Raw genomic sequence first — 22439 nt, forward strand, 5'->3', positions numbered from 1 at the left:
GTGACCTCCACAGCACCACACCTCCCTAACTGTGACCTCCACAGCACCACACCTCCCTAACTGTGACCTCCACAGCACCACACCTCCTTAACTGTGACCTCCACAGCATTACACCTCCTTAACTGTGACCTCCACAGCACCACACCTCTTTAACTGTGACCTCCACAGCACCACACCTCTTTAAACTGTGACCTCCACAGCACCACACCTCCCTAACTGTGACCTCCACAGCACCACACCTCCTTAACTGTGACCTCCACAGCACCACACCTCCCTAACTGTGACCTCCACAGCACCACACCTCCCTAACTGTGACCTCCACAGCACCACACCTCCCTAACTGTGACCTCCACAGCACCACACCTCCCTAACTGTGACCTCCACAGCACCACACCTCCCTAACTGTGACCTCCACAGCACCACACCTCCTTAACTGTGACCTCCACAGCACCACACCTTTTTAACTGTGACCTCCACAGCACCACACCTCTTTAACTGTGACCTCCACAGCACCACACCTCCATAACTGTGACCTCCACAGCACCACACCTCCTTAACTGTGACCTCCACAGCACCACACCTCCTTAACTGTGACCTCCACAGCACCACACCTCCCTAACTGTGACCTCCACAGCACCACACCTCCCTAACTGTGACCTCCACAGCACCACACCTCCTTCACTGTGACCTCCACAGCACCACACCTCTTTAACTGTGACCTCCACAGCACCACACCTCTTTAACTGTGACCTCCACAGCACCACACCTCCCTAACTGTGACCTCCACAGCACCACACCTCCTTCACTGTGACCTCCACAGCACCACACCTCCCTAACTGTGACCTCCACAGCACCACACCTCCCTAACTGTGACCTCCACAGCACCACACCTCCCTAACTGTGACCTCCACAGCACCACACCTCCTTAACTGTGACCTCCACTGCACCACACCTCTTTAACTGTGACCTCCACTGCACCACACCTCCTTAACTGTGACCTCCACAGCACCACACCTCCTTAACTGTTACCTCCACAGCACCACACCTCCTTAACAGTGACCTCCACAGCACCACACCTCCATAACTGTGACCTCCACAGCACCACACCTCCTTAACTGTGACCTCCACAGCTCCACACCTCCCTAACTGTGACCTCCACAGCACCACACCTCCTTAACTGTGACCTCCACAGCACCACACCTCCCTAACTGTGACCTCCACAGCACCACACCTCCTTAACTGTGACCTCCACAGCACCACACCTCCCTAACTGTGACCTCCACAGCACCACACCTCCTTAACTGTGACCTCCACAGCACCACACCTCCCTAACTGTGACCTCCACAGCACCACACCTCCTTAACTGTGACCTCCACAGCACCACACCTCCCTAACTGTGACCTCCACAGCACCACACCTCCCTAACTGTGACCTCCACAGCACCACACCTCCCTAACTGTGACCTCCACAGCACCACACCTCCCTAACTGTGACCTCCACAGCACCACACCTCCTTAACTGTGACCTCCACAGCACCACACCTCCCTAACTGTGACCTCCACAGCACCACACCTCCCTAACTGTGACCTCCACAGCACCACACCTCCCTAACTGTGACCTCCACTGCACCACACCTCCCTAACTGTGACCTCCACTGCACCACACCTCCTTAACTGTGACCTCTACAGTGCCCACTCCCTCACCAGTGACCTGTAAGGGTAAATGCCAACATTCAGAATTAATGTGCGGAGGTAGGCCTCATGCACACGACAGTATTTTTTTGCGGTCCGCAAAAAAGGGTTCCGTTATTCCGTGATCCGTGTCCGTTTTTGATCCCGTGTGTCTTCCTTTATTTTTGGAGGATCTCCAGACATGAAGGAAAGTAAAAAAAAATCTAAGTCAAGTTTGCCATGCAAATGATAGGAAAAAAACGGACGCGCAGACGCGGATGACAATCTTGTGTGCCTCTGTGCTTTTTCACGGACCCATTGACTTGAATAGGTCCGCGAACCGCTGTCCGTGAAAAAAATAGGACAGGTCATATTTTTTTCACAGACTGGAAACACGGATCACGGACGCGGATGACAAACAGTGCATTAGCCGAGTTTTCCAAAGACCCATTGAAAGTCAATGGGTCCGCAGAAAATCACGGAAAACGGAACAACGGACACGGGACACAACAACGGTCGTGTGCATGAGGCCGTATTCGCAGGGAAATCTGGGAGGACAATCCACATGCGGATTTTAGTCTCCCAATTGAAGTGAATGGAGAAAATCCAGTCAGGAAAAATAAAATGAATTGACATGCTGTGGATTTCAAAATCTGCATCGTGTACATGAGAATTTTACATTTTCATAGAATACAATGTGCACGACCTACGGTGCGGATTTTCCGCACGCAAATCCAGCAGGAAAATCCACGCGCAATTCAGATCATGTGCATTTAGCCTAACAGTAAAAAAAAAAAAAAATGGCTGTGTTGTTATGGAAACCTGGTGTAAATTTGTGTGTATGTCAAGACTGAAGGACCTGAGAGCTTCCATTGGCTGATAAGGGTCATGTGACTGTGTGTATGTCAGTGACGATATAACTGAGGGACCTGTACGTTTCTATTGGCTGATAAGGGTCATGTGACTGTGTGTATGTCAGTGACGATATAACTGAGGGACCTGTACGTTTCTATTGGCTAATAAGGGTCATGTGACTGTGTGAATGCAGTCAGAATGTGAGTGAAGCTGTGACCTCCTATTGGCTACTACATCCTAAAGAGCTGAGTCCTTTACAAAACTCTTCCCAGACACCTGATGTAACTATGTGCCGAATTTGGTGTCCATTGGGTTCAGGGGTTTGGATACCAATAAAGGACAGACAAACAGACATTGATTTAGGAAATTTATATAATAAACTGGTACTAGTATAAATGCTGGTACTAGTATATACTATTATATAAGCATTATGTACTATTATACACTGATATTATTATCCACTGGTACTATTATAGACTGGTACTATTATATACGGGTATTATTATCAACATACTATTATACACTGTACTATTATCCACTGGTATTATTATCCACTGGTACTATTATAGACTGGTACTATTATATACGGGTATTATTATACACATACTATTATACACTCGTATTATTATCCACTGGTACTATTATAGGCTGGTACTATTATACACAGATACTATTATACATAACACTGGTACTATTATACACTATTATTATCCACTGGTATTATTATCCACTGGTACTATTATAGACTGCTACTATTATACACGGATACTATTATACACTTGTACTATTATAGACTGATACTTTTATATACTGGTGCTATTATACACTGACACTATTATACATAACACTGGTGCTATAATACACTGATATTATTATACACTGGTACTATTATAAGCTTGTACTAGGCTGGTAATGGAATCCATAATGCAATTCTGCTTTTACCAGCAAACGAAGCGTGAACGAATTTCAAAATATTAAATTGGCTCATCTCTATGTACCAGTGTATAATAGTATCGGTGTATAATAGCACCAGTGTATAGTACAGTGTATAATAGAACTGTTATATAATAGTACCAATGTATAATAATAGCAGTGTATAATAGTATCGGTGTATAATAGCACCAGTGTATAATAATATCAGTTATCAGAAAATCCACATCAAATTTGGTGCAGAAACACAGAAATCCACACAAAAACACAGACAGATTTTCTGTTTTGAAGCCAGCCCCGTCTGCAGGGAAGTGAAGGAGCAGAAGAAGCTGGGGCAGTGTTCCTCAACTCCAGTCCTCAGGACCCACCTGCTGGTCATGATTTGAGAAGATCCCACAGAATGAAGACCTGTGGGAAGTCCTGATGCACAGACACTAATTATATCACCTTCTCAATACTCAGGAAATCCTGAAAACATGACCGGTGGAACCTTAGGACTGGAGCTGAGGAACACTGGTCTAGGGTAGGGAAAGGGTTAATGCATGCACATCCTGCGGTTAACACACCACTGTACGGTACTTGCACCCGTCTGATAGAAGCCAGCTTGTCGTATGTAGATGGACCTGACGCCTTCATATGCACGTGTCTGCATACAGCAGTGTGCTGCTACTTGTAGTCCTTCTTTGGCATGCCCCTGAGCTCCTCTTCTACATGGTCGGGGGGCGCTGGCCTAACTCTCGCCCGCATTGTCCAGTACTTACCCCCATATACAGGAGAGAGCGCGCAGAGAATGGCAGCGACTGTAGTAAGTGCAGACATCTGTCTTGGCTTCATGGTTCTTGGCGGGAAAATGACTACACAGTTTCAATTTCACCTTTGGACACTAATTTTTTAACCCTTTAGCTTCACAACAGTGAGCTCTGTCTGCTGTATTGTATTGTTACGCTTAACAGTTGCTTTTTTTTAAATAAAATACTACTTTATCTTTTAAAAAGTTATATATATATTTATAATGTCTTCATTGCTGCATAAATGAAACGCTTTCTAAAATACTTTTGTGGTTTTCCTCTAGATTCTTGGTGTAAAACAAATTCACAAAATTTGGTGCAAAAGCCATTTTTATCTTTCTTTTCCCCTTATGCTGCTGAGACTTTTTTTTAAAGTGTGCGGAGCGCAGCAGAAGGGGCAGTTTGTTGTCACCTTGTTGGATCATCACTGCTCAAAAAAGGCAGCAGAACTGGTTCCACAATTATTATTATTTATTATTAAAGCGCCATTCATTCCATAGCGCTGTACATATGATAAGCGGTGCACATACATAATACAGACAATTGCACTAATCATAAACAAGATGAGTTACAAACTGGTACAGAAGGAGAGAGGGCCCTGCCCGTGAGGGCTTACAATCTACATGGTATGGGAGAAGGACACAGTAGGTGCGGGTGAAGTTGGTTATGGCGGTATAGAGGCAGCAGGGTCACTGGTTGTAGGCTTGTCTGAAGAGGTGAGTTTTCAGTTTTTTTTTGAAGGATTCCACTGTAGGTGAGAGTCTGATATGTTGAGGTAGCGAGTTCCAGAGTATGGGGGAGGCACGGGAGAAATCTTGGAGTCGATTGTGGGAAGAGGCAATAAGAGGAGAGGAGAGAAGGAGGTCTTGTGAGGATCGGAGATTGCGTGTGGGGGTGTATCAGGAAAGTAGCTCAGAGATGTAGGGAGGGGACAGGTTATGGATGGCCTTATATGTATTTGTTAGTACTTTGAAGTGAATTTGCGGGGCAGTGGGTAGCCAGTGAAGGGATTGGCAGAGGGGAGAGTCAGAGGAGTAATAGGGTGAGAGGTGGATTAGTCGGGCAGCAGAGTTGAGGATAGATTGGAGGGGTGCGAGAGTGCTAGATGGAAGGCCACAGAGGAGAATATTGCAGTAGTCTAGGCGGGAGATAATGAGGGCATTTTTGCAGATTCAAAGTTAAGGAAAGCACGGATGCGGGAGATGTTTTTGAGTTGGAGGCGGCAGGTGGTGGAAAGGGCTTGGATGTGCGGTCGGAAGGAAAGGGCAGAATCCAAGGTCACTCCAAGGCAGCGGGCTTAGTTGACTGGGGAGAGTGTGCAGCCATTGATCATGATAGATAGATAGGTCTGTTGGGGGGGGGGGGGGTTGAACAAGATGGGGGAAAGATTATGAATTCTGTCTTATCCATGTTAAGTTTAAGAAAGCGAGAGGCAAAGAAGGATGATATAGAAGATAGACATTGTGGGATTCTTGATAGTAAGGTGGTGATGTCTGGACCAGAGAGGTAGATTTGTGTGTCGTCAGCGTAGGAGTGATACTGAAAGCCATGGGGCTCTATGAGCTGTCCCAGGCCAAAAGTGTAGATAGAGAAGAGCAGGGGTCCTAGGACAGAGCCTTGCGGGACACCAACAGAGAGGGAATGAGACGAGGAGGTGGTGCCGGAGTGCGAGACGCTAAACGTCCGGTCTGTGAGGTATGATGTGATCCAGGAGAGGGCCAGGTCAGTGATGCCAAGAGATGAAAGCGTTTGCAACAGAAGGGAGTGGTCAACAGTGTCGAAGGCAGAGGACAGGTCAAGGAGAAGGAGGACAGAGTATTGTTTCTTGGTTTTGGCTGTCAGTAGGTCATTGGTGACTTTGGTAAGGGCAGTCTCGGTCGAGTGGTGGGGTCGGAAGCCAGATTGTAGACGGTCAAAGAGGGAGCAGGAGGAGAGGTGGGAGGACAGTTCTGAATGGACATGTTGTTCAAGTAGCTTTGAGGCATACGGAAGAAGTGATATGGGGCGATAACTGGACAAGAAAGATGGGTCAAGTGAAGGCTTTTTGAGGATGGGTGTAATGGTAGCATGCTTAAAAGCAGAGGGGAAGACACCAGAGTTTAGTGATAGGTTGAAGAGATGAGTTAGGGCTGGGATAAACACTGTGGTGAGGTTAGGGATGAGGTGGGATGGGATTGGGTCAAGTGCACAGGTGGTCAGATGAGATTTGGAGAGTAGAGTGGAGAGTTTTTCTTCTGTAATGGTGGAGAAGCGGGTTTTGGGAGAAGAGAACTGAGCAGTTGTGTAGAGGGTCTGTGGGGACTGTGCAGTAAAGCTTTCTCTGATGTGGACTATCTTTTGTTTGAAATATTTGTCAAAGTCCTCAGCTGAGAAGAGAGGAGAGGGTGGGGGCGCTGGGGGACAGAGAAGGGAGTTAAAAGTTGTTTAGGGCTGTGTGACAGGGAAGATATGAGAGATGAGAAGTAAGCCTGTTTTGCATCAGCGAGTGAGGATTTGAATATGAGAAGGGATTGCTTGTATGCAGTGAAATGATCTTTAGAATGGGATTTCTTCCATCGCCGCTCAGCAGCCCTGGAAGCTTGTCTAAGTTTTCTGGTCAGGTTGGTGTGCCAGGGTTGTCTGTTGATTTTCCGTATTTTGTTGTGTGTGAGGGGGGCAACAGTGTCGAGAGCTGTTCTTAGTGTGGTGTTATATAGGGTGGTAGCAGCTTCTGGGTCTTGGAGGCAACAGATGGTAGAGAGTGGGAGAAGAGAGTCAGAAACAAGCGAAAGTCGAGATGTTTGAGGTTCCTGCGGGGGTGTGCTAGTGTGTGGACCGGGGGAGCTGCAGAAGAGACCAGTGAAGAGAAGGTGAGTAGGTTGTGGTCGGATAGAGGGAGAGGCTGGTGCAGTCACTGTGTACGTACATTACATTACTTATCCTGTACTGATCCTGAGTTACATCCTGTATTATACTCCAGAGCTGCACTCACTATTCTGCTGGTGGAGTCACTGTGTACATACATTACATTACTTATCCTGTACTGATGCTGAGTTACATCCTGTATTATACTCCAGAGCTGCACTCACTATTCTGCTGGTGCAGTCACTGTGTACATACATTACTTATCCTGTACTGATCCTGAGTTACATCATGTATTATACTCCAGAGCTGCACTCACTATTCTGCTGGTGGAGTCACTGTGTACATACATTACTTTACTTATCCCGTACTGATCCTGAGTTGCATCCTGTATTATACTCCAGAGCTGCGCTCACTATTCTGCTGGTGCAGTCACTGTGTACATACATTACTTATCCCGTACTGATCCTGAGTTGCATCCTGTATTATACTCCAGAGCTGCGCTCACTATTCTGCTGGTGCAGTCACTGTGTACATACATTACTTATCCTGTACTGATCCTGAGTTGCATCCTGTACTGCTCTACAAGTAACATTAAGAATCCATCCTGCAGTGGTTTTGTCATACCCTGCCCTGTGGGTGTTCTGAGGAGATCTGTCAGAATTGCTGCACGTGACTCGATCTGACAGTTTGTTTTGTTGTGGGTTTGAGCAGATTCCCACCTCCTCCCAGCTGTTGTTATTTAGGTAATTGGTGAGGCTATTTATTCCTCCCTCTTCCTATAGCCTTTGCGGGTTATAGTTCTGCCTTTTGTGAGCTCTGGTAGTTTGGTGGATCGTCTGCTCCAACACATCTCAAGAGAAGTCCTTTTCCCTTTTTTCCTTCTGGGGCTGTTTTTACTAGGCCCCTAGGGTGATGCTAGCTCCTTCGGTTGTAGAAGGAGCTGGGTGTCTCTTTCCCTCTTCCCTACAGCTGAGGGTTTGGTTCAGTGTTATAGTTCTAGGTACGTGGGCATGTGCATATCTACCATCCAGATATGCACATGGGCATAGCAGCTTACGGAAAGTGTTTTAGGGATTGCTAGGAGGTGACCCCTTTGTTCCCTAGCATTTGGGGCCTAGTCAGGTGTTTTGTTTGCATTGTTGTGTTCTGTTTCCTTCCCTTATCTTACCTACCGTGACAGGTTTATATTGAACTGATGGCCATATTATAAATACCGCATGGTGACTATACAGATTTGATGTGGACTAATGGGGCAATTACATAGACAGCCAAACATTGTGCTCCTTTTTTATACTCTTTGCAGTGTTTGAAATATTTTTTTCTATTCTTCTCCCTAATAGGTGATGTAAATGTCACAGAACTAATACCTACATTTTCCAAGGGGGACCTTCTTTTATCCTCTTCTAGTGTATCTTATTTTATTGTATTTTTTGTATTTTATTTAGGGGTGTGTTTATGTATTATTGATGTTAAATATGCTAAAAAATTAGCTACATTTGGACCCTTTGCGTGACTTCAGATTTAGAGTGCCGGTCTCTATAGTAGGGCTGCAACTAACGATTATTTGAATAATCGATTAGTTGCCGATTAATTTCTACGATTAATCGATTAATCAGGAAAAACGACAAAATTACAAAACAGAGGTTTATATGATCTTACTTGAAAAATTATGTTCAAAGGCCATATTAAAACAAATTGTGGACGACACTATTATGGGGGATCTGTGGACGACACTATTATGGGGGATCTGTGGACGACACTATTATGGGGGATCTGTGGACGACACTATTATGGGGGATCTGTGGACGACACTATTATGGGGGATCTGTGGACGACACTATTATGGGGGATCTGTGGACGACACTATTATGGGGGATCTGTTGATGACACTATTATGGGGGATCTGTGGACGACACTATTATGGGGGATCTGTGGACGACACTATTATGGGGGATCTGTGGACGACACTATTATGGGGGATCTGTGGACGACACTTATGGGGGATCTGTGGACGACACTATTATGGGGGATCTGTGGACGGTGTAGTTATGGAGAGGGGGATCTGTGGACGGCGTAGTTATGGAGAGGGGGATCTGTGGACGGCGTAGTTATGGAGAGGGGGATCTGTGGACGGCGTAGTTATGGAGAGGGGGATCTGTGGGTGGTGTAGTTATGGAGAGGGGGATCTGTGGGTGGCGCAGTTATGGAGAGGGGGATCTGTGGGTGGCGCAGTTATGGAGAGGGGGATCTGTGGGTGGCGCAGTTATGGAGAGGGGGATCTGTGGGTGGCGCAGTTATGGAGAGGGGGATCTGTGGGTGGCGTAGTTATGGAGAGGGGGATCTGTGGGTGGCGTAGTTATGGAGAGGGGGATCTGTGGGTGGCGCAGTTATGGAGAGGGGGATCTGTGGGTGGCGTAGTTATGGAGAGGGGGATCTGTGGGTGGCGCTGTTATGGAGAGGGGGATATGTGCACTGTTATGGGCATAACAGTGCACAGATCCCTTTCCTCATAACAGTGCACAGATCCCCCTTCCCATAGCAGTGCCATACACAGACCCCCCCTCCTCCCCATAGCAGTGCTATACACAGACCCCCCTCCCCATAGCAGTGCCATAGACAGATCTCTCCCCCCTCCCCATAGCAGTGCTATACACAGACCCCCCTCCCCATAGCAGTGCTATACACAGACCCCCCTCCCCATAGCAGTGCCATAGACAGATCCTCCCCCCTCCCCATAACAGCCCCGGCCCCGATGCTTATAAGTCGGACTAATCACTGCATCTTTATTTTACCTTTTTACAATGACGCTCCTGTAACAGCCAGGCAGAGCGGACGGCGGCGCAACGTCACTCACTCACGTGACGCACCTGCTCCGCCCACCTCTTGAATGAAGGAGGCGGAGCAGGCGTGTCACGTGAGTGAGTGACGTTACGCCGCCGTCCGCTCTGCCTGGCTGTTACAGGAGCGTCATTGTAAAAAGGTAAAATAAAGATGCAGCGACCGCCCGCCCGCATAGCAACGAATCGGCGATTATTCGATAACTGGATTCGTCGACAACGAATCCAGTTATCGAATATAATCGATTACAACGATTAATCGTTGCAGCCCTACTCTATAGTAATACATCCTTTATTATACTGCAGAGCTGCAATCACTATTCTGCTGGTGTAGTCACTGTGTACATACATTACTTATCCTGTACTGATCCTGAGTTCCATCCTGTATTAGATTCCATCCTGTATTAGATTCCATCCTGTATAGATTCGGATGCTGTCAGATCTGTAGACAGTTCTCCTTACTGCAGCAGGAAATTGCATTTTTGAAATCTGAGATATTTAAATTATCTGTTAAACAAACTCCAGCTAGGACTGCTGCAATGCCACTGCCACAGAGGACCCCCAGAAATGGCAGATGGGTTACTGTAGGTTCTGGAAGACTTAGAGTGGTGGATAGAAGACATGTCCCACAGTCGGTGATTCTCCAAAATTCATTTGCAGCACTCTCAGAATGTAAGGACAACATGGATATGGACTCAAGCACAGAGGGTGAGAAACCATCGACTCCTATGTCTAATGTATGCAAGACTGCAGCCAAGGACAAAAAAGATAAAGTGAAGTCTCAAAGGAAGCAGCTGTTGCTGGGTGATTCAATCATAAGAAGTGTGGAGCTTAAAGAAAATGGTTTTGTGAGATGTCTCCCTGGGGCTACTGCTAGAAGAGATAGAAGACGTATTATTAATATTGTTAAGCAAGCAAAGCAGGAAGGGGACGTGGATGTTCTTGTCCATCTAGGGACAAATGACCTGGCTTGCAATGAAGTGTCAGAGGTGAAAAAATCTTTTATCACACTTGGTAATGACGTACAGGATTTTGCATCCACCATTTCATTTTCTGAAGTTCTGCCTGTACATAATGTTCAGAATGATAGGCAGAGGCGTATAAAGGAGTTCAACACATGGCTTGGTAAATGGTGTCAAGAGCAAGGATTTGGCTTTGTTTCTCATAATAGCTCTACTTGGAATAGAAAGGAACTGTACAAAAAAGATGGTTTGCATCTTTCTCTCAAAGGAACAAATGTACTTAGTGAACAACTCCAAGAATTTGCGAAAGAGTATTTAAACTAGGAAGGGGGGGGGGGCAAAAGAGTGAAAATAAAAGAGTCCAATTGCCCCCCGAAACAATGCCAGAACAGGTCAGAAGCACAGAGGGTAAGAAATAAGCTCCGAGTCCTCTCTACAAATGCTCGCAGTTTAGGTAAAAAAATCAATGAACTTGGGTCAATAATGGCATCTGAGAATGTAGATTTAGTGGCTGTTACGGAGACATGGTTTAATGAAAGAAATGACTGGGACATAACCATACCAGGGTACTCTTTATACAGAAGAGACAGAGAAGGCAAGAAAGGAGGAGGAGTGGCCCTGTATGTGAAAGATAGCATTAAATCTAACCTAATACAAGTTGGTGAGGCCAACATAGAGTCAGTTTGGGTTACGTTGCAGTTTGCTAATCATGCAGTAACTCGTGTAGGTGTGATATATAGACCACCTGATCAAGTTAAAGAACTAGATGATCTACTAGTTGAAGAAATAGCTAAAATGACAATGAAAGGAGAAGTTATCATTATGGGAGATTTCAATCTTCCAGATATAAACTGGAAAACCAAAATAGCAAGTTCTACCAGGAGTACAGATATTCTAAATTCCCTACTGGGGTTATCCCTACAACAAATGGTTGAGGAGCCAACCCGGAGGGAGGCCATTTTGGATTTGATATTCACAAATGGGGATTCGGTATATGATGTCATTGTAGGCGAAACCTTGGGATCTAGTGATCACCAGTCAGTGTGGTTTAATATAAGAACTGTGAAAGAGTCCCACCACACAAAAACAAAAGTTTTAGATTTTAGAAAAACAGACTTTTCAAAAATGAAATTAGTCATAAATGAGTCCTTATCAGACTGGAACGGATTACATGGAGTCCAGGAGAAATGGGACTACTTAAAAGGTGCATTATTGAAGGCAACAGAAAATTGCATTAGACTTGTCAGTAAAAGCAAAAAAAGGAAGAGACCACTGTGGTACTCAGCAGAAGTGGCCCAAATCATTAAAAATAAAAAGCTAGCATTTTGTAATTATAAAAAAACCCAGAGCAATGAAGATAAGGAAATCTACAAGATTAGGCAGAAAGAGGCCAAGCAAGTTATAAGAACTTCTAAAGCTCAGGCAGAAGAAAAACTAGCTCAGTCTATGAAAAAAGGGGATAAGACATTCTTCAGATATATAAATGAAAAAAGGAAATTAAAACAAGGAATAACTAAATTAAAAATAAAGGACGGAAGGTATGTAGAAGAGAATAAAGGGCTAGCCGACTGCCTTAATGAATACTTCTGTTCAGTTTTTACAAAAGAAAAAGAAGGAGAAGGACCTCCACTAGAAAGGATGACTATTAAATCGTTTGATGCATGTGTCTTTACAGAGGAAGATGTTCTAAGTTTGCTGTCTAAAGTGAAGACAAATAAGTCACAGGGGCCTGATGAGATACACCCAAAATTATTAAAAGAGCTTAGTGGTGAGCTGGCAAAACCGTTAACAGATTTATTTAACCAATCATTAGTAACAGGAGTCGTCCCGGAAGATTGGAAATTGGCAAATGTCGTGCCCATTCACAAGAAAGGTAGTAGGGAGGAATCGAGCAACTATAGACCAGTGAGTCTGACATCAATAGTAGGCAAATTAATGGAAACCCTATTAAAGGATAGGATTGTGGAACATCTAAAATCCCATGGATTGCAAGATGAAAAACAGCATGGGTTTACTTCAGGGAGATCATGTCAAACAAATCTTATAGATTTTTTTGACTGGGTGACTAAAATAATAGACGGTGGAGGTGCAGTAGACATCGCATATCTAGATTTTAGTAAGGCTTTTGACACTGTCCCACATAGAAGACTTATCAATAAACTGCAGTCATTGAGCATGGACTCCCATATTGTTGAGTGGATTAGGCAGTGGCTGAGTGACAGACAACAGAGGGTTGTAGTCAATGGAGAACATTCAAAACAAGGTCATGTTACCAGTGGGATTCCACAGGGATCTGTACTGGGACCAATTTTGTTTAATATCTTCATAAGTGATATTGCAAAAGGCCTCGATGGTAAGGTTTGTCTTTTTGCTGATGACACAAAGATATGTAACAGGGTTGATGTTCCTGGAGGGAAACGCCAAATGGAAAAGGATTTAGGAAAACTAGAAGAATGGTCAGAACTCTGGCAACTGAAATTTAATGTGGATAAGTGCAAGATAATGCACCTGGGGCGTAAAAACCCAAGGGCAGAATATAGAATATTTGACACAGTCCTGACCTCAGTATCTGAGGAAAGGGATTTAGGAGTAATTATTTCAGAAGACTTAAAGGTGGGAAGACAATGTAATAAAGCAGCACGAAATGCCAGCAGAATGCTTGGATGTATAGGGAGAGGTATAAGCAGTAGAAAGAGTGAAGTGCTTATGCCGCTGTACAGAATCACTGGTGAGACCTCACTTGGAGTATTGTGCGCAGTACTGGAGGCCATATCTCCAGAAGGATATAGATACTCTAGAGAGAGTTCAGAGAAGAGCTACTAAACTAGGTACATGGATTGCAGGATAAAACTTACCAGGAAAGGTTAAAAGACCTTAATATGTATAGCTTGGAAGAAAGAAGAGACAGAGGGGATATGATAGAAACTTTAAATACATAAAGGGAATCAACTCGGTAAAGGAGGAGAGCATATTTAAAAGAAGAAAAACTACCACAAGAGGACACAGTTTTAAATTAGAGGGGCAAAGGTTTAAAAGTAATATAAGGAAGTATTACTTTACTGAGAGAGTAGTGGATGCATGGATTAGCCTTCCTGCAGAAGTGGTAGCGGCAAATACAGTGAAGGAGTTTAAGCATGCATGGGATAGGCATAAGGCTATCCTTCATATAAGATAGGGCCAGGGACTATTCATAGGATTCAGATATATTGGGCAGACTAGATGGGCCAAATGGTTCTTATCTGCCGACACATTCTATGTTTCTATGTTTCTATGTTTCTATTATATTCCAGAGCTGAACTCACAATTCTGCTAGTGCAGTCACTGTGTATGTACGTTACTTATCCTGTACTGATCCTGAGTTACATCCTTTATTAGAGCGGTCCCCAACCGCCGGGCCGCGGCCCAGGACCGGGCCCTGGAAGAATGTTTGCCGGGCCGCAGCAATCAGGGCCGTCTTTAACACGGTACTAACGAAGTGCTTCCATTATGTAAGCGCTTCATTAGTACCGGAGGACCAGAAAACGGTGAAGGATCTGTAATCACCGGTTCCTGGTCCTCGGCTTGGCTGTCGGCTGTGCAGGGCTGCGCACAATGTGAGGGCATACTGTGACCTCAGACTGTGCACCACGCCTATGATACACAGCCGACAGCAGGATGAAGAGGATCACGATGGTGAGGAGCAGTAGCGTCCAGGAGCAGGAGAGGTAAGTGTTTTTTATTTTTTTTTATTTACGCTAATGGCTGGGGGCTGATGGCTGTCTGACATGGGGGGCTGATGGCTGTCTGGCATGGGGGGCTGATGGCTGTCTGACATGGGGGCTGGTGGCTGTCTGACATGGGGGGCTGGTGGCTGTCTGACATGGGGGGCTGATAGCTGTCTGACATGGGGTCTGATGGCTGTCTGACATGGGGTCTGATAACTGACATGGGGGGCTGATGGCTGGCTGACATTGGGGCTGATGGCTGGCTGACATTGGGGCTAATGGCTGGCTGACATGAGGGGGCTGATGGCTGGCTGACATGAGGGGGCTGATGGCTGGATGACATGGGGGGCTGATGGCTGGCTGACATGGGGCTGATGGCTGGCTGACATGGGGCTGATGGCTGGCTGACATGGGGGCTGATGGCTGACATGGGGGCTGATAGATGGCTGAAGGTTCGGGGGTTGATCTGAGGTCTGATTAACATTGGGGGTCTGATTGCTGGTCTGACCTACGGTGTAATGGAAAATATTATTTTATTATTGTCCTCCTTTAAAACCTAGGTGCATTTTATGGTCCGGTGCGTCTTATAGGTCGAAAAATATGGTACAGTGCAGCAGAGACCAGTACAGCAGAGACCCTAGTCAGTTTATATAGTCGTTATATAGTGTTATATATTTTAATATGTACCTTGTTTATTGTTATGCGCGTAAATCAGTCAGCGCTGACCAGCACCCCCTAAGCCCCGCCCCAGAACCCCCCACCACACCCGGTCCCTGGGAAAATTGTCTTGCATGAAACTAGTCCTTGGTGCAAAAAAGGTTGGGGACCACTGCTTTATTATACTCCAGAGCTGCACTCACTATTCTGCTGGTAGAGTCACTGTGTACATACATTACTTATCCTGTACTGATCCTGAGTTACATCTGCAGTGACCAGGAACGGGGTAGACAAATAATTTGTAGTTTTGTTCGTGACGCCAATTGAAGCGTGCGCAGGGTACTATCACAGGGCCTTTCCAAGGTGTTATAACTCACGCCCCAGGTTAGGAATGCCAGAGTGGTGTGATTGCCTATAATATCTCTGTATGGTGATTATAATTGTGTCAACGGTGTCCCCTACCTGGGTACGGCTGGACTCCTGGGCTCCTGGCTTACTTGCAATAAATTGAGTAATAGATGGATTTGCTGCAGAAATTGATGTCCAGACCTTTAGGTGAAATTCAAACTTGGCTTTACTGAAGATAACTTTCATCCAAGCAAAATACAGCTTTGGTTTTTGGTCCCAGCAGGTTTTGGCAATGGTTGGCAGGAATAAATCTTCTGCACTATAAATCAGGAGCTTGCAGGAAAATACATCTGCTTGTTAGTTCTGTAACTGTGGCAGAAATTTAGCATCTGCACTTCTCTTTATCATTTGCTGTATGGGGACTGACTAGCTGAGGAGGAATATGGCTTCTCCTAGGTTTTTGGACTTTAATCACAGATGGGCTCACAGGGAATGCTGTCATCCTGGAACTCTAGAGATTGTCTGCTGTCTTGTCATCCAGCCAAGGCTGCAGGGCTCAGTCTGGGTATTTGATCAATGTCTCAGCCGAGACAAGATTCTGGCTTTTTTTCCCTATACAGGGGGACTCCTGACACACACACCCTACCCCTAGCAGGGGGTGAGCTACACTGAATCTCCCAAGCTGCAGGATGTGGGAATAGTCCACACCTCCACAGAGTGGGAGCTAAGCTGGAATGAACCATCTCAGCTTAGATGTACTAAGCTGTAACAAGCTCCTTACCAATGCATTGCTGCCACCTGCTGGTAAACATGGAAAATTGGAATGCACAGTTGTGAAGACATGAGCAAAATCATATCAGATGACAAGGTAAAGGCTCTTAACAGATAGAAGTGGGGTAGAGGTGTGTCGTAACATAACTCTGGGGTGTTACACATCCTGTATTATACTCCAGAGCTGCACTCACTATTCTACTGGTGCAGTCACTGTGTACATACATTACATTACTTATCCTGTACTGATCCTGAGTTACATCCTGTATTATACTCCAGAGCTGCACTCACTATTCTGTCGGTGGAGTCACTGTGTACATACATTACTTATCCTGTACTGATCCTGAGTTACATCCTGTATTATATTCCAGAGCTGCACTCACTATTCTGCTGGTGCAGTCACTGTGTACATACATTACTTATCCTGTACTGATCCTGAGTTACATCCTGTATTATAGTCCAGAGCTGCACTCACTATTCTGCTGGTGCAGTCACTGTGTACATACATTACATTACTTATCCTGTACTGATCCTGAGTTACATCCTGTATTATACTCCAGAGCTGCACTCACTATTCTGCTGGTGGAGTCACTGTGTGCATACATTACATTACTTATCCTGTACTGATCCTGAGTTACATCCTGTATTATACTCCAGAGCTGCACTCACTATTCTGCTGGTGGAGTCACTGTGTACATACATTACATTACTTATCCTGTACTGATCCTGAGTTACATCCTGTATTATAGTCCAGAGCTGCACTCACTATTCTGCTGGTGCAGTCACTGTGTACATACATTACTTATCCTGTACTGATCCTGAGTTACATCCTGTATTATAGTCCAGAGCTGCACTCACTATACTGCTGGTGCAGTCACTGTGTACATACATTACTTATCCTGTACTGATCCTGAGTTACATACTTTATTATACTCCAGAGCTCATCATAAATTAAGCACATCCTCTGGCGGCACAGGGGGTAGATACTGGTGTGGTAAACACCCATTTTGATAAATCCCCCCCATAGTGCTCATCCCCTCTTTAGGTTTTATGGTCACTATTGTACCAGGTGTTTGCTGTGAACTGTGATGCCTAGTAGGATAAAAATACAGACTTAGAAAGCTTTCAGTCACATTAAAAAACTTTTCTTTTCATTAAAGTAGCTTTAAACATACTGAAAATGTTTTTTTTTAAAAGTTTGTATTATGAAAACTGTAGAGATGATTGGTTTGGCTCTGTTCTCATCTGCATCGTAGCTTGTGAAACAAAGTGTCACGTACGCATCCGCGTCTCGCAACCAGGGATGGGTCTGCCAGGGGCCCCAGACTACCTCCCAGCTCTCACTCCATGCACACCCCACACTCAGGCCTCTAAGTGAGTGTAGTTCACCCCCAAACACGCACAGACTCAACAACCCAAACACCAGCTGCCACTACCTACGTTGACGTAAGCCGGGAACGTTGCTCACTCCACGTATATACGTTCTGCTCACAAGTAGGGATGAGCGAACTCGAACTGTATAGTTCGGGTTCGTACCGAATTTTGGGGTGTCCGTGACACGGACCCGAACCCGGACATTTTCGTAAAAGTCCGGGTTCGGGTTCGGTGTTCGTCGCTTTCTTCGCGCTTTTGTGACGCTTTCTTGGCGCTTTTTGAAAGGCTGCAAAGCAGCCAATCAACAAGCGTCATACTACTTGCCCCAAGAGGCCATCACAGCCATGCCTACTATTGGCATGGCTGTGATTGGCCAGAGCACCATGTGACCCAGCCTCTATTTAAGCTGGAGTCACATAGCGCCGCCCGTCACTCTGCTCTGATTAGCGTAGGGAGAGGTTGCGGCTGCGACAGTAGGGCGAGATTAGGCAGATTAACTCCTCCAAAGGACTTGATTAACTGATCGATCTGCAGCTGTGGATCATTGAGCTGCTGATCCTCAATTGCTCACTGTTTTTAGGCTGCCCAGACCGTTTGTCAGTCACATTTTTCTGGGGTGATCGGCGGCCATTTTGTGTCTTGTGGTGCGCCAGCACAAGCTGCGACCAAGTGCATTTAACCCTCAATGGTGTGGTTGTTTTTTGGCTAAAGCCTACATCAGGGTGAAGCTGTCACACCAAGTGCATTTAACCAGCAATAGTCTGTTCATTTTTTGGCCATATACAAAATCAGGGGCAAGCTGCGCCTGTCACCAAGTGCATTTAACCCTCAATGGTGTGGTTGTTTTTTGGCTAAAGCCTACATCAGGGTGAAGCTGTCACACCAAGTGCATTTAACCAGCAATAGTCTGTTCATTTTTTGGCCATATACAAAATCAGGGGCAAGCTGCGCCTGTCACCAAGTGCATTTAACCCTCAATGGTGTGGTTGTTTTTTGGCTAAAGCCTACATCAGGGTGAAGCTGTCACACCAAGTGCATTTAACCAGCAATAGTCTGTTCATTTTTTGGCCATATACAAAATCAGGGGCAAGCTGCGCCTGTCACCAAGTGCATTTAACCCTCAATGGTGTGGTTGTTTTTTGGCTAAAGCCTACATCAGGGTGAAGCTGTCACACCAAGTGCATTTAACCAGCAATAGTCTGTTCATTTTTTGGCCATATACAAAATCAGGGGCAAGCTGCGCCTGTCACCAAGTGCATTTAACCCTCAATGGTGTGGTTGTTTTCTGGCTAAAGCCTACATCAGGGTGAAGCTGTCACACCAAGTGCATTTAACCAGCAATAGTCTGTTTATTTTTTGGCCATATACTACATCAGGGGCAAGCTGCGCCCGTCACCAAGTGCATTTAACCCTCAGTAGTGTGGTTGGTCAAGCTGTGACACCAAGTGCATTTAACCAGCAATAGTCTGTTCATTTTTTGGCCATATACTACATCAGGGGCAAGCTGCGCCCGTCACCAAGTGCATTTAACCAGCAATAGTGTGGTTATTTTTTGGCCATATCCCAGTCTAATTCTGTCACTAAATCCATACCGGTCACCCAGCGCCTAAATACTAGGCCTCAAATTTATATCCCGCTAAATCTCTCGTTACCGCTGTCCTGTTGTAGCTGGGAAAGTTATTTAGTGTCCGTCAAAGCACATTTTTTGTTCTGGGTTGAAGTACAATTCCCAATTTAGCAATTTCATAATTTAGTGGTTTCTGCTATATCAGAGCTATTTGAAATCTATCCCTAAAAGGGTATATAATATTCAAGGTGCACATTGGGTCATTCAGAATAACTTCACACACACCCGCTACTGTGTATTTTCAAGTCTAATTCTGTCACTAAACCCATACCTGTCACCCAGCGCCTAAATACTAGGCCTCAAATTTATATCCTGCTAAATCTCTCGTTACCGCTGTCCTGTTGTAGCTGGGAAAGTTATTTAGTGTCCGTCAAAGCACATTTTTTGTTCTGGGTTGAAGTACAATTCCCAATTTAGCAATTTCATAATTTAGTGGTTTCTGCTATATCAGAGCTATTTGAAATCTATCCCTAAAAGGGTATATAATATTCAAGGTGCACATTGGGTCATTCAGAATAACTTCACACACACCCGCTACTGTGTATTTCAAGTCTAATTCTGTCACTAAACCCATACCTGTCACCCAGCGCCTAAATACTAGGCCTCAAATTTATATCCTGCTAAATCTCTCGTTACCGCTGTCCTGTTGTAGCTGGGAAAGTTATTTAGTGTCCGTCAAAGCACATTTTTTGTTCTGGGTTGAAGTACAATTCCCAATTTAGCAATTTCATAATTTAGTGGTTTCTGCTATATCAGAGCTATTTGAAATCTATCCCTAAAAGGGTATATAATATTCAAGGTGCACATTGGGTCATTCAGAATAACTTCACACACACCCGCTACTGTGTATTTCCAAGTCTAATTCTGTCACTAAACCCATACCTGTCACCCAGCGCCTAAATACTAGGCCTCAAATTTATATCCTGCTAAATCTCTCGTTACCGCTGTCCTGTTGTAGCTGGGAAAGTTATTTAGTGTCCGTCAAAGCACATTTTTTGTTCTGGGTTGAAGTACAATTCCCAATTTAGCAATTTCATAATTTAGTGGTTTCTGCTATATCAGAGCTATTTGAAATCTATCCCTAAAAGGGTATATAATATTCAAGGTGCACATTGGGTCATTCAGAATAACTTCACACACACCCGCTACTGTGTATTTCCAAGTCTAATTCTGTCACTAAACCCATACCTGTCACCCAGCGCCTAAATACTAGGCCTCAAATTTATATCCTGCTAAATCTCTCGTTACCGCTGTCCTGTTGTAGCTGGGAAAGTTATTTAGTGTCCGTCAAAGCACATTTTTTGTTCTGGGTTGAAGTACAATTCCCAATTTAGCAATTTCATAATTTAGTGGTTTCTGCTATATCAGAGCTATTTGAAATCTATCCCTAAAAGGGTATATAATATTGAAGGTGCACATAGGGTCATTCAGAATAACTTCACACACACCCGCTACTGTGTATTTCCAAGTCTAATTCTGTCACTAAACCCATACCTGTCACCCAGCGCCTAAATACTAGGCCTCAAATTTATATCCCGCTAAATCTCTCGTTACCGCTGTCCTGTTGTAGCTGGGAAAGTTATTTAGTGTCCGTCAAAGCACATTTTTTGTTCTGGGTTGAAGTACAATTCCCAATTTAGCAATTTCATAATTTAGTGGTTTCTGCTATATCAGAGCTATTTGAAATCTATCCCTAAAAGGGTATATAATATTCAAGGTGCACATTGGGTCATTCAGAATAACTTCACACACACCCGCTACTGTGTATTTCCAAGTCTAATTCTGTCACTAAACCCATACCTGTCACCCAGCGCCTAAATACTAGGCCTCAAATTTATATCCTGCTAAATCTCTCGTTACCGCTGTACTGTTGTTGCTGGGCAAGATATTTAGTGTCCGTCAAAGCACATTTTTTGTTCTGGGTTGAAATACAATTCCCAATTTAGCAATTTCATAATTTAGTGGTTTCTGCTATATCAGAGCTATTTGAAATCTATCCCTAAAAGGGTATATAATATTCAAGGTGCACATTGGGTCATTCAGAATAACTTCACACACACCCGCTACTGTGTATTTCCAAGTCTAATTCTGTCACTAAACCCATACCTGTCACCCAGCGCCTAAATACTAGGCCTCAAATTTATATCCCGCTAAATCTGTCCTTAGTGCTGTAGCTGGGCGAGTTATTTAGTGTCCGTTCAAGCACATTTCTTGTTCTGGGTTGAAATACAATTCCCAATTTAGCAATTTCATAATTTAGTGGTTTCTGCTATATCAGAGCTATTTGAAATCTATCCCTAAAAGGGTATATAATATTCAAGGTGCACATTGGGTCATTCAGAATAACTTCACACACACCCGCTACTGTGTATTTCCAAGTCTAATTCTGGCACTAAACCCATACCTGTCACCCAGCGCCTAAATACTAGGTCTCAAATTTATATCCCGCTAAATCTGTCCTTAGTGCTGTAGCTGGGTGAGTTATTTAGTGTCCGTTCAAGCACATTTCTTGTTCTGGGTTGAAATACAATTCCCAATTTAGCAATTTCATAATTTAGTGGTTTCTGCTATATCAGAGCTATTTGAAATCTATCCCTAAAAGGGTATATAATATTCAAGGTGCACATTGGGTCATTCAGAATAACTTCACACACACCCGCTACTGTGTATTTCCAAGTCTAATTCTGTCACTAAACCCATACCTGTCACCCAGCGCCTAAATACTAGGCCTCAAATTTATATCCCGCTAAATCTCTCGTTACGCTGTCTGTAGCTGGGCGAAGTTATTTAGTGTCCGTTCAAGCACATTTCTTGTTCTGGGTTGAAATACAATTCCCAATTTAGCAATTTCATAATTTAGTCGTTTCTGCTATATCAGAGCTATTTGAAATCTATCCCTAAAAGGGTAGATCATATTGAAGGTGCACATAGGGTCATTCAGAATAACTTCACACACACGCTTCTGTGCATTTCCAAGTCTAATTCTGTCACTAAATCCATACCGGTCACCCAGCGCCTAAATACTAGGCCTCAAATTTATATCCCGCTGAATTTGAATACAATACATTGGGC

At 44.5% G+C, this 22439-nt stretch overlaps 1 protein-coding gene across 4 annotated transcripts in view; it reads right to left on the minus strand.

Moving 5' to 3' along the window:
- LOC122923388 overlaps positions 1–22439 on the minus strand; it is a 110708-nt gene that overhangs the window by 56703 nt on the left and 31566 nt on the right. The window contains exon 1 of one of the 4 annotated variants that reach the window (XM_044274186.1): positions 4022–4139. The exons of the other annotated variants lie outside the window; for them this stretch is intronic. Within the exon in view, the coding sequence (XP_044130121.1) occupies positions 4022–4091 (70 nt within the window). The 5' untranslated portion in view covers positions 4092–4139. Of the gene's footprint in view, positions 1–4021; positions 4140–22439 lie in introns of those variants that run through there. 4 annotated transcript variants of the gene reach the window in all.

Source organism: Bufo gargarizans, unplaced genomic scaffold (genome assembly GCF_014858855.1).
Source record: "Bufo gargarizans isolate SCDJY-AF-19 unplaced genomic scaffold, ASM1485885v1 original_scaffold_1546_pilon, whole genome shotgun sequence".
Taxonomy (NCBI): Eukaryota; Metazoa; Chordata; class Amphibia; order Anura; family Bufonidae; genus Bufo; species Bufo gargarizans.